The sequence below is a fragment of the Phascolarctos cinereus genome, unplaced genomic scaffold (assembly GCF_003287225.1).
Source record: "Phascolarctos cinereus isolate Bilbo 61053 unplaced genomic scaffold, phaCin_HiC Scaffold_5;HRSCAF=322, whole genome shotgun sequence".
Taxonomy (NCBI): Eukaryota; Metazoa; Chordata; class Mammalia; order Diprotodontia; family Phascolarctidae; genus Phascolarctos; species Phascolarctos cinereus.
The window spans coordinates 22,097,735-22,111,099 of NW_027555958.1; the positions used below are offsets into that span (position 1 = coordinate 22,097,735).

General features: G+C 45.0%; 1 protein-coding gene across 1 annotated transcript in view; it reads right to left on the bottom strand.

The window, feature by feature from the left end:
• CASTOR2 (cytosolic arginine sensor for mTORC1 subunit 2) overlaps positions 1-13,365 on the bottom strand; it is a 115,680-nt gene that overhangs the window by 31,629 nt on the left and 70,686 nt on the right. Inside the window, 1 exon segment of the mRNA XM_021005622.2 lies at positions 7,065-7,135. Within this exon segment, the coding sequence (XP_020861281.1) occupies positions 7,065-7,135 (71 nt within the window).

Below are 13,365 nucleotides of genomic sequence, written 5' to 3' on the forward strand. Positions count from 1 at the left end.
TGGTCTCCTTAAGCCTTATGAGGTTTGCAGGGTAAGTTATAACATCCCTCACTTACTGATAAGGAGAGGGCTGGAGAGAGGAAGTCACATAATGAGTTAATGGCCCCAGGCGTCCTTCCTGGCACCTTTCCTCTACCCTCTTTGTTCTCTACCAATCCTCATAGTTGGATGACAGGGGAACGTGATGATGAGAGAAGCCCGTGGGCTCAGAGGGCCCTGGGCAGTCAATCAGTGGCAAGGCCAGGCCTAGGCCTGGGAGCTCTTAGAGGAGTGGGATGCTCAGGAGTGTGGCCTGACCCATCCTTCCTGGCCCAGGATGGAAAACAACAGCACCTACAGAACACCTGGCCCCATCAGGAGTTGTTGTTACGGTGAGTGAGACAGAAGGCCTTGGCAAGGACTCTCCTTGAGGCCTCCACCCCGTGAGGATGACTCCCAACACTTACACTGAGTGGCATGAGGAACAACAGGGCAAAGTCAGGTCTCAGGGAGAGCCATCAGCTTCTCTGGGCTCTTGGCTGCCATCTTAGCCCTGCCCAACCTTCCTGGCCCAGGACAAATAGCACCTCCTTCCAAAAGCTTTCCTTGACCACAGCAGTGTCCCTACTGCCTCCAAACTCCTATGGCACTGATGGCAAACCCTGGATTCTTATCCTGTGGTTATTTAACTCTTTCTCTGAAACAGAATCTCAGCGTTAGAATGTCCCACACCAAGACCATCCAGTCCAAGCTCTCCCTTGCAATAATCCCTTAAAGAGGGAAGTGAAGAATCGGTATAGCATAGTGGGAAGGAGCCTGGGGAGGCCTCATTGTCTCCTCCTCTTTGCTCATTAGCAGAAAGGGTTTACTATATTAGCTAATTGCCACTTAGACCAAAGAGAGAGACTGGAGCCAAGTGGATGAATGATGGAAGCAGAGCTGGGAGTGAAGGAGAGGCAGAAACCATGGCAGCAGCATGCCAGTGGGGAATGGGGTTTGATGAATGAGGGCAATGGTTGAGGAGAAGAATCTCCAGTGGACCGGGGCAGGTGGAAAGAAGGGAAGAACACTGTGGTCTCTTGGCCTCCAAATCGAGACACTCACAGAATGTGACTGTATGTTTATGAAATGAGTTAACCCACTGATATTTTGGTTGGCACAGGGCTCATGATGGGCAAAAGCGAGAAGACCATGAAGCTTATTGTTACTTACTTGCCAACAGCTGTTGAAGAAGCATAGAAATCTATGGAGAACTCGACAAATTCCCACAAACTAAATAAACATATACAGAGATGAGTCGGTGGCATTAAACCTAAGGTGGGCAAAGAGGAGGATGGTGAAAAATACGTTGGAAAATACAGCTCGGGATAAAGAGATAAAAGAAGTCAAAGTCTTGAAAGGCCATTTTCTCTTAGAATTGGAAGGCACTGAACTCGTCAAACCCAGCACATCACCATAAAAATTAAGACTGATGATGTCTTGACAGACAGGAGATGAATGGTCCCCATATGGGAGTGATTTAGAAAACAGCTGACTATGTGTAGCCAAGTAAGAGTAAAGGTCAAAAATTTTAAACTCAAAAGCATATGGAAGTGATTGTTGATAAATCAAAATAAATTAATTTTAAAAAATAAAGAAAAAAATACCAGGAAAAAAAAGAGTAAAGGTCAAAATTAATACCAAAATATTAAAAAAAAGGAAAAAGAGGAGAAAACACCACATAAAATTATATCAGCCCCAACCTGACCTGTACACATTAATGATGACAAAAAATGAGAACTGGATCAAGGAAAGGACCTGGTGTGGACTGTCACTGCCCGCTATCGAAATCTGACAGAAAAGAGGGACCACTACGTAGTGGCACAAACCGCCAAACCTTCTCAGCCAGAAAGGGCTCCATCTCCTTGACAAGTATCTAGAGACGGCAGTCAAAGGCAACAGGTTTTAGGATAGAAACTAATGTTACAAAGCAGGATAGGCAACACTGCCTCACAAAATCGTGAAGAGCTGTGGAGTGGAACAAGACGGCTTGGTGGGAGAGCCATTCACAGAAGAACATGGAAGCCGGACAACAAACAGAGGAAAACAGAAACAGATCCAACTCTCTTCATCATCAATGACAATGGGACCATTAACATCTAGGCTCAACATTCAAGTACGGTGGGAGGAACTGGATCAGATGAGGTGCCCACGGAGGAAATCTGTATTGGAGGTAAAAATGCTGGAGCAACGAGGCATCCATTTTTAAGGATATCTAGAAAAGGCGATGACACTGAATTACTGGATGGTATTACTACCCCCAAAAAGGCAAGAGAGAGGACAATTACCGATCCACATACCGACTTTCTCATCTTCATGAAACCCTTATGAGAAAGCTCTAAAACATCACGGGTGAAAATGAGATGGGAAAATACAAGTTGTCACAAATGATTTTCTACAGCAGACCAACTCTTTATTGTCACACAATTGCCTGTAAGGCAGCAGGAACGCCAGGGTGGCTCCTGTGCAGATTAAGTGAGATAACAATAATAATGATAAAAGCACTCAGCACAGTGCCTGGCACAAAGTGCTCCATAAATGTCAGCTATTATTACTCTTGCTGTCACTATTATAGTGTTAGTCTGTGATTTCCAGTGCCTTCCCTCTGATAATTATTTCCTATTTAGATAGCTTGTATCTAATTTGTACACACTTGTTCCCAAGTTGTTTACCCATTAGACTGTGAGCTCCTGAGGGCAGGGCCTATGTTTCTTTGTATCTCCAGAGCTTGACACAATGTTGGACACACGGATGCTAATCCATGCTAGCTGACTGACTGGCTTTTCTTTCTTGGGCAGGGTTTCTACAGTTACCTATTATTTTCAACTCAGATAATCAAACTACTACTTTGGGGCTAATACCTGGATGACTGACGTACTCTCATCAAGGAAGCAGAGATGGCGCTTAAGAAGACTGAGGCCAGGTATGGGGTCCACTCCTATAACCCCTGGTGCTGGAGAGGTGGAGGCACAGGCTGGTGGGCGGCTTGAGCTCAGGAGCTCTGAGTGAGGTTAGGTAGTTAGCTAAGCTAGTGCTGGGGCTAAATACTTTATGTGCATTTTCTCATCTGATTTTCACAATTCTGAGAGGTAAATGCTATTATTCCCATTTTACAGATAAAGAAACTGAGGCAGAGTGGATAAGTGATTTGCCCAGTGTCACGTAGCTACTAGGTGTCTGAGGCTGAATCTGAACCCAAGTCTTGCTGACTCTAGGTCCACAGACAGACAGGCTGCCTCTTGTGTTCCTTCCACTTTCTAGAACATTAGCAAAGCCTCCCTCAGTGTCTGAAGGGTAGAGGGAAACCACAGAGCCAAGGAGGGTGGGGGGGGGGTGTAGGAAGGAGGCCATCAGGTTTAAAAGATGTTTAAAGAACAGTAAGTTTCACATAACCAGCTCATAATGATTTTGTCCAACTCATTCATCTTACAGCTTATGTGGCCTATTGGGGGTAAAACAGAAAATCTGGGTTTTCCAGTTAGACCAGCAGCTGCGCTGTTCTCCCATGCCCTCCCATGCTCCCCCACCAGCCTGTTTTCATCTTGCTAGAGAAAGCTTCCCTATGCCCTGGGCACTCAGGTGGGACAGGTACACATGCCCAAAGGAGGGAACAGCCCCCGGTGCTAATGTATTTTCCCACCTGGGAGAATCTTTGATGTGGCTGTTTGCTGTCCCCGGTTTCTGGTAGAGGACTCTGTGCTCTTACCAACAAAATGGCACCTGGCTGCAACTCCCAGTGCTGGGCAACAGCCCTCCGTACCCCACCCTCCACCTCATACCTGGGAGGGCCCCCTCCACCAAGGCAGAGCCACCACTTAGGAGTTTTAGACTCACTCAGGCACAGTGAGTTACCTGAGGGTACTAACAGTCAATACAGAACAGGTAAGACTTGAACTCACTCGGGTCTCAGTGATTCCGAGGCCACTTCAGGCACTCTTTCTTTCACATAAAAGGAGCCAAATCAAGGTTACCTTGTCTACTAGAAAGGCATCCATCCTTTCCCCTCTAAACCTCCATTCTAAGCAGGCTATCCCTCTCTGGCCACCACACCCTATGAAATATGCCATCGGCCCCTATTAGAATTGTAAGCTTCTTAAAACAAACAAAAAAGAATGTAAGCTTCTGGGGGGGGGCAGGGATAGTCTTCTCTTTTTAATTTCTGTCCCCAGTGCTCCTCAGAGTGGCTGGTAAGGGCTTAAGAGTGCTCCTTCACTAATCCTCCCTCCCTCCCTTCCTCTCTCATTTCTTTCTCTTCCCTTTCCCTTGCTCCCTCCATCCTTCCCTTTCTTCCTTCCTTCCCTGCTTCCCCTCCCACTCTCCCTTTCTTCTCTTTCCTCCTTTTCTTGCCTTTTAAACTTGAAAAAGTGTTTCCAAAAAGTTCAGGCATCTTCATCCATTGGGGAATGGCTGAGCAAGTCGTGGCATATGAATGTAATGGAATACTATTGTGCTCTAAGAAATGATGAACAGGCTGACTTCAGAAAAACCTGGAAAGACTTGTATGGACTGATGCTGAGTGAAGTGAGCAGAACCAAGAGGACTTTGTACACAATAACAGCCACATTATGCGATGACTAATATTGTTAAACTGAACCCTTCTCAGCATTACAAGGATCTAAGACATCTCCAGAGGCCTCAGGATGGAAAATGCTGTCCACATCCAAAGAAAGAACCATGAAAATTGAATTGCTATTTTTTTTCTCTTCTGTTGAGTTTTGTTTCCTCTTTCTGGTGGTTCCTCCTGTTGGTTTACTTACAATATCAGTAATGTGAAAATATGTTTAATAGGAAAGTAAATGCATAGCCTATATCAGGTTGTGCATTGTCTTGGGGAGGGTGGTGGGGAGGAAGGGGGAGGAAAAATTTTTAAACTCAAAAGCATATGGAAGCGATTATTGATAAATCAAAATAAATTAATAAAATTAAAAAAAAAGTTCAGGCATCTTAGCACAAACACCTAGAGAGAGCACCCCCCTCCGCCGCACCCCCCAGCTTAATTCTAAGACCTTCTTTTCTTCTTTGTAGTTCTCTGGTCACCATGCCTACCTTCCACTTGAGCCTATAATTAGGAAAGGGGGGAAAAAATCAATTTATTTCCTAACGGAAAACCAGATAATTATTTAAAAGGTTGACTAATAAGGCAGCCCATGTAGTCTGGCTGCCTATGTTAGAGGGAGGAGCTCTAATGTGCATTCTGGGGCCAAAATTTCAGTCTCTGTTTGTGGACACATGCCCACGCCTGAAGCGGAGTGCTCCAGTGTCTCTGAAATGGGATCCAGGAGAGCTGTGTTCTAGTTCTGGCTTTTTCAGTATTAACTGTGTGACCTTGGTCAAATCCCCCTCTCCCTAGGGATCAGCTCCTTCTACAAAATCAATCAATGAGCAAGCATTTATTAAGGGCCTCCTACACCTGGCATCAGGTATTAACCAAACCTCAAGGCAGCTAGGTTGTGCACTGGAAAGTGTTGGGCTTGGAATCAGGAAGATCTGAGTTCAAATCCAGCCTCAGATACTTCTCAGCCGTGTGACCCTGGCAGGTCTTCTCTCATGGTACTCTAGCCTAGGGCTTCTTAAACTTTTTCCACTCATGGCCCTGTCAGCATGTCTCAAATTGTGGGTTTAAGACCCCATATAGGGTCGCGACCCAGAGTTTGAAAAATGCTGCCAACTCTTTGAGCCTACAGCTTGCAGAAGTCCTCAACTGGGCATTCTAGATACTAAAAGTATCTCGAACAGAAGATACCTTTTAGTATCAGCAGAGCTGATCCTTATAAATACAGCCTAAAGGAGCTGGGTTAGAAAGATGACCTCCACAGTCCATTCTTGCTTGGATACTCCCAAGCAATGTGGGGCATTTCACTGTCAAGAGTTAGGGAGAGAAGGGAGGGATCAGTTCTTATAATAGCGGGGCTTCCGATGAGCAGGAAATGCGTGCCGCTCCCCTCCCCCTTGGCTATTTCAACTGTACTGGAGTTCCCTCTATTGATGGAATCAGGATGGAGCAACGATTTCTATTAAGCACCTACTACGTGCCAGGCACTGAGCTAAGCAATGTGGACACAACGAAAAGCAACATCAGTCCCTGCCCTCAAGGAGCTTATATTCCAGGTCTGTCAATAACTATCGTTATTCTAAATATATTATATTTTGTATATTTATATATTACTCATTAGGTATAATTATATTACACATGTAATTATATATTACATAGATATATGCAACACACATGTAATATATGTACCATGTCATATATGTAATTATAGAGTATACTTGTGTTATTAGATAATATATTTAATATTAACTATATATAAACACCTATTCTACATATAATTATAAAAATGTTTAGAATAATCATACTGAATATATAAGGATTTAAATATATGGCTAAACAAATAAATAAATAAATGTTCCAAAGATATAGATAGATAATAGAATAGAGGCCATTTGGCCACTGAGTTAATGGCAAAAGCAGGATTAGAATCCAGGCCTACCGACACACTGGTGTGGCAGCAATACTTTTCTCTATGGTCAGACTGGGTGTCTGCCTAGCCCAGGACTAGGAACACACAAACACGAGGTTCTCCAAACATCCCTGTCCTTAATTCCCCCAACGGCACTGACATTGAACCCTTCATTAGAACAAATCAACTGGTCGCCCTTCCAATCCTCAAAGTCTATGACTCAAAGAGCAAGATCATCCATCAGAGGCCATGTGGATGAAGCCTGTCAAAAGAGCCCCCATCCAAGACCAGATGCGAGGCTCCCACCAGACCAGCTAGAGCTGCCTCTAACACACACACACACACACCCCCCTCAGAATGTTTCTAGCAGCCACACCCATTAATACTCAGGTGCACTACTGAGTTTCTCAGCCCCTTTCCTGGGACTGGTGAGTGACTTCAGACACATGTCCCTCATTTCACGGCTAAGAGACAAAAGCTGGATGCTGATGACTCATGCTGATAAGAGAATGGTCAGGTGGGATTGCAGATGTCTCCTCTCTCCCTCCCCCATAACGGAGAGCCAGAGACTCGGACTCCACTTACCCAGGAAGCCCTCTTCATCCACGATGATGGTGTAATCCTCTGGCGTTTCGGTCAAGCTGAAGAACTTGCACCTGGCAGACAAGAGGAGGATGTCAGTGACAGGTTAGTCACGGGCACAACTGTAGCCCCCACCTTAGGGTGCCATCCTGCCACTCAGAAGCATCCCCTCCGACGTGCAGGATGAGCATAAAGAAACACTGAAGGATGCAAAGATGCACAATTATAGAGAAATTAAACTACCCGCCTTTCTATGCACTTTCAAGTTCACACATTAACTTATTTCTTATTGTCTCTGACTCTTATTCAATCACAGAATCTTAGAGTTAAAAGAGATTTCAGGGGCAACTAGGTGGCGCAGTGGATAGAGCACTGGCCCTGAAGTCAGGAAGACCTGAGTTCAAATCTGGCCTCAGACCAAACACTTGACACTTACTAGCTGTGTGACTCTGGGCAAGTCACTTAACCCCAATTGACTTTTTTTTTTTTTAAAAAGAGATTTCAGAGGCCATCTGACTTGGCTTATACGTAGGCAAGAATGCCCTCATATTTAATAAGTGGTCATTCAGCCTCTGTTTGAATACCTTCTGCGATGGCGATTTCAGCACCTTTCGAAGAAATCCATGCCATTTTTAGACCTAATTATTAGGAAGTTTTTCCTTTGGTTGAGCTAAAACCCCTCTCCCTCCCTCTAAATTCTGCTCATTGATCCTGGTTAAAATAAAAACAATACTAACAAAGGAGAGGCAGTGTGGTATAATGGGTGGAGTATTAGCCTTGGGACTAGGAAGAGATGAGTTTGAGCTATTCTTTGGACACCACCTGGTACAGTCATTTACCCTGGACGGTAGACAAACCTCTAAGACCATCAGATAGTTACAGAGAAGAGAACGTCCCAGCATAAGCATTGGTAGGAGCTTCCTCAACCAAGAGTTAATGAAATCATGGAACCAGTCCCTCTAGCAATGGTTTGTGTTAATACTGCCCATAATCACACAGAGACTAAGTGTCTACTGGACACTATTGGACATCTATTGGAGGCTGTGGGGATGAACCCTGCCCACAGACTTCCCCACCCAAGACCAAATTCCTTCATATGCCAGAAAGCTTGCAGTATCTGAAGGAAACCCAGATCTCCTGGACTGCAGCTCACTACCTGTGTGGTCACAGGCCACTCCCCTTTGCTGGACCTCGGTTTCTTTTTTTGAGAAAAATCAGGGGATTGCACCAAATGGCCTCTGAGATTTCTCCCAACGCTCATTCCCGCATTCAGGGTAACAAATCTAAATTTCTCTGCCTATAATTGATCAACAAACAAGCATTTAGTAAGCGCCTACTGTGTGCCAGGCACTGAAGAAGGCCCTCGGTAACTTATATTCTACTATGGCAGTAGCTCTGAACCTGGGATCTGTGAAGGACTGTCTTGATCACTGGGTCCCAAGGTAATTGTGTTCCTTTGTAAACCTGGGTGTTTTATTTTGTGCATTTAAAAACCCAACTCTGAGAAGGAATTCATAGGCTTCAGCACACTCTCTAAGGGGTGACATGATACAAAAATAGGTGAAGAACCTCTAGGCTACAGGGATTTTAACATTTTCTTAGAGAAATACAGATAAATAAACACACATACATATAATACATATGAAATGATTCTGCAAAAGTCTTTAAGAGTTTTAAGTTCCGAATTTTCTTTCTCCTTTCCGCCCCTCCCCATCCCATTCAGAAGGCAAGAAATGTGAAATCCACTATCATGTGAAATCATGCAAAACATATTTCCATATTAGCCATAAATACAGGATATATTTTTTAAAAAGCATCAGAGAGACAGGAGGGGGGAGAGAGACTGGCAAGTGGGGAACCGGTTAAGACATCTTAGAGGACCTGGCACTGGAACCAGGCCTTGAAGGGCGTTAGGCCTAATTTCCTTGGATTGATACTTGGCCAACTTCCAGCGTGTTAAACACTTGACACAGTTAAAATGCTATCTCTGTTCTAACCCTTAGGCGTTATGCGTGCACAGACACACATATTTGCTGCATTCTCCAGCTTAAAAATCCCCAGTTCCTTCAGGTTTTGTGAGATAAATTGGGATTTGGGGCCCTCACTAGATGCTGTCCGTGCCCTGAATGGCCAGAGATGATGCCACCTGAGCATATCATGGAGGAGAAAGCTGAGAAGGGGCCGGCCGCCCATCTCCATCTCCCTCCACCGCAAGAGAAGAAAGCCTGTCAGTTCCCCTTGATAATCCATCGGGGGGGGGGCGCGCCGGGCTGGCAAGAGACCTGCCCAGGCCTATGTTTGGGGCTAATTTTGGCTTCTGTGGGCAGCGCCAATACATGCCTACAGAACTGGCAAATTGCTTGGCCCCTTCACAGTCGAAATGTTTTTGGTTTTAAGATTTTTTTTTTAATATGGCAGTCACTTTCAAATCTATCCCTTCTCTTTGCCCTCCATAGAGAGCTATCCCTTACAACAAAGAATAAAAAAGAAAAAAAAATCAGAAAAAAATACATCAACTAAGTCTGGCAGCATATACTAGGGATTTAAAATCCTTTGGTAGTGTCTGATGAAACTTATGGACCTCTTCCCTGATCTCTACAAAGAGAAAGGGAAAGAGGGAGGGAAGAAAGAATGAAGGAAAGAAGGGAGCAAGGAAGGAAGATAAGAAGGGAAGAAGGAAAGGAGGGATGGGAAGAAAAGAGGAAAGAAGGTAGGGAAGGAGAGAGGAAGGACGGAGTTAAAAAAGAGAGAGTGGGAGGAAGGAAGGAAAATGGAAGGAAAGATGGAGAAAGGAAGGTAGGGAAGGAAAGAGGGAAAAAAGGGAAAAGGGAGGAAGAAAGAAAGGAGTAAGAGAGGTTGTATTAAATAAATGTCTACTGTGCGCCATGCGCTACGCTGTATGCTTTACAGATATTGTCTCCTTTGAGTTTCACAACAACCCTGTGACGTAGGTGTTGTGATTACCTCCACTTCATAGTTGAGGAAACTGAGGGCTTATGGAGGTGAAGTGAGTTGCCCAGGGTCACACAGTTAGTGTGTGAGGCTGGATTTGAATTCAGGTCTTTCCGACTCCAGGCCCAGCACTCTCTACTGCATCACCACTCTCAGCAGGATCAAAGCGTATGGATGTTTTAGTGATTTCTTAGTATAACTGCAAAATTTAAATGCAGTTCAATTTTAATGAGAAAATTATCAACTCTTCCATGTTATTAATTATGAATACATCAGTAAAATTTAACTTAGATAATAGGTATTATTATACTTAGTCTAGGGGACCCAGACCAGCCTTATGCTTGGTTGCCCCCAGAGACCTGGGAAAGAAAGGTTCCCCCTCTCCCCCCCGCCCCCGCCGCCTCCAGGGGCTGCCACTTAAGGTGTTTAAAGGTCAAGCAGAAAAAAACAAAAAATGAGCTCTTGGTTTCAGTTCTAAAAGTCTACTATCCAAAGAGAAGATCATCCATCAGAGGCCATGCAGATGAAGCCTGTCAAAAGAGCCCCCATCCAAGACCAAATGTGAGCCTCCCACCAGACCAGCTAGAGCTGCCTCTAACACCCACACCCACACAGCCTCTCTTAGAATGTTTCTAGCAGCCACACCCATTAATACTAGAGAGCAAGAATAATAGAAGTAAAAACAACAACAATAATAATAACTGCCATCAATAAAGCCTGTTAAGCTTTGCACACAGCACTTTCCAACCATTATTTCAATGGAGAAACATGTGAGATGGGTATTATTGTTCCCACTTCACGGAGGAAAAAAAATGAGGCTCAATGACATGAAGGGAAACTCAAAGTGTTTCACAGATGAGTGGGAAGATTTGAACCCAGGACCCGGTTACAATATGACAAGATTCCCTTCCCCTTCCTTAGACTTGATGCGAGGCCCAATGCTCTAACCATTGCACCACCTTGTAAGCATTTAATAAACGCCTGATGGACTGACAAATTCCTCTCTGGAAGCTCCTTACATTGATTAAGAACAAAATAAAATAATTCCACCAAAAAAACAAAACAAAACAAAACAAAACAAAAGCCCATGAGAACTCACTTGTTCAGGGCACAGCAAATGAAAATGTGAGCCCCATTTTAGAGACTGAGAAAATGAAGCTCAGAGAGAGTGAGATGCCCGAAGCTGGTGCACAAGTTCGTATTGGCTGAAGCGGGCCCGCCATCTTGGCCCTCTTTCACCAGACCAGCTGCAAACCTCTGAGCAGGAGGACTCGGCCTGGTCTCTATCCCCCGTGCCAAGGCCCTCTGGGAGCCTGGATACCAGCACAGCTGGGCCTTACATTCCGAAGCAGCCCCTCAGATCCCCTCTCCTTTCCCGCCTGCTCAGGCTGCCACGGCTTTGGAGGGCAGGTCAAGGTGGGTCCGCTTGTGGAGGGGTGTGTGTGGGGACTGGCCCAAGTAACCAAGGCCATTTATCAGGTCTTGCTTTCTCCCGGCGTACAGTCAAATTCTGACTCTTACTGAAAATACATCCATCACTGGAAAACCTTGAGGGAAAATAACCCCGGTGAACAAAAGAAAGGAAAGATGAAAAATGAACAAAAATTCTGGATGAGCATATGCCAGCTGGTTGGGGGGATCAGCTCCCTGGGCTCAAAAATGGGCTGTGGGGGGAGCAAATCAAAGTCACAGAACCTCAGAATTCACAGGCTTGAGAACTAGACCAGGAAGGGTCCTCAGAGACCATCTAGTCCAACTCCACCATTTTACAGACGGAGAAACTGAGTCCATAGGGTGAAGGGACACAGGATGTCAGTCCTCGGGCTGGAAGGGACTTTCGGTCATCTAAACCAAATCCTTCATTTTAGAGAAGGACACTGAGCATGAGAGATGAGAAATGGGCACACAGGCAGATATGTGTGCAGCACATAGAGTGACTAGAGTCAGGAGGACCCGAGTTCAAATCTGCCCTCAGACACTTCATAGCTTCGTAACCCTAGGCAAGTCACTTAAGCCCATTTGCCTCAGTTTCCTCATCTGTAAAACAAACTGGAGAAGGAAATGACAAACCACTCCAGTATCTCTGCCAAGAAAACCACAGACAGGTCAAGTCATTCACCCTCAGAAGGAACCTCCGGGGCCACGTGGGCCGACGCTTTGCAATTGAGTCCTAGAAAATCCCAGTCCCCAACAATTAGAACAAGCATCCCTCTCAGTGAGTCATGCCCATGCTTAAATCTGAGAGAAGATTGCAAACCAGCCTGTGAATATTCTAGGTCTACTTGCGGACTCTTTATCCCAACGATCAGCCCCAACATGTCAACTTCTCTACAGACATTTTGTCTGACTGTCTCACTCTCCTCAGTTATGCCATAACCAATTTGCAACCATTAGGTGGACAAATGAAATTTATAATTGCTTTGGGGCCAACAGCAAATTATCACCTTATTAAGTGCTAATTTGGATGCTGTCTGCATGATTCAGAAGAGGAGGGGGCCCAAGATGTACTTAGAGCAAGACTCATAAGCTCGAAATAAACAACCACCACGCATTCAGGACCTCAGGCCTCTAACTCTCTACAGCCACCACTGGGATAGAAGGTGGCCAGTCCTCCATGGAAATGCACGGCTTGAGGCTTTGGGTAGGGAGAACAGCCTACCAACTGTAGCAGGAAAGAGAGCTAGCTTCCAAAATGTTAATCAGAGCTGTTAACGATGGGCCAGGAACAGAGAAGAAAACACACACACACACACACACACACACACACAATCACACCCACATCATAGCAGCCAATCTCAGCTCTGGTGCTCAACTCAATGCCCAGGGGCTAATTTGGTACCTTGCACTTCCCTTTCTGGCCCAGACCTTAGGATCTCATCTCTCTGGGAAAGTCACAGGGGCCAGAGGCCAAACTTGAACCCAGGTCTTCCTAACTCCAAAGTATTCAGAAAGTAAATAGCATTTATTCACAGCACAGACTCCTTACAAACCCTGCACACAGTAGGCACCTACGAGGGTTTCAATGATTCTATGACCTCATTGGTGAAAATGGCAACTCAACTCTTCACCCACTGTTGATCCTCATAAATATTCTATAGAGAATCTAGGAGTGTTGATCCAATAAAGGGATCTCAGAGGTCATCTAGTCCAATCTTTTCATTTTGTGGATGAAGAAACTGAGGTAGAGAGAAATTAAGTGACTCTCCTCAAATCACATAGCCAGTAAACGTCTGAGGCAAGACTTGAATCTGGGTCTTGCTGGGGCCAGGTCCAAGGCCCTGTCTTCCAGTGCCATTAGCCTTTCAGTACAAGCCTTCCTCTGGGTGTTTGATATTTCACGGAAACAAATGCA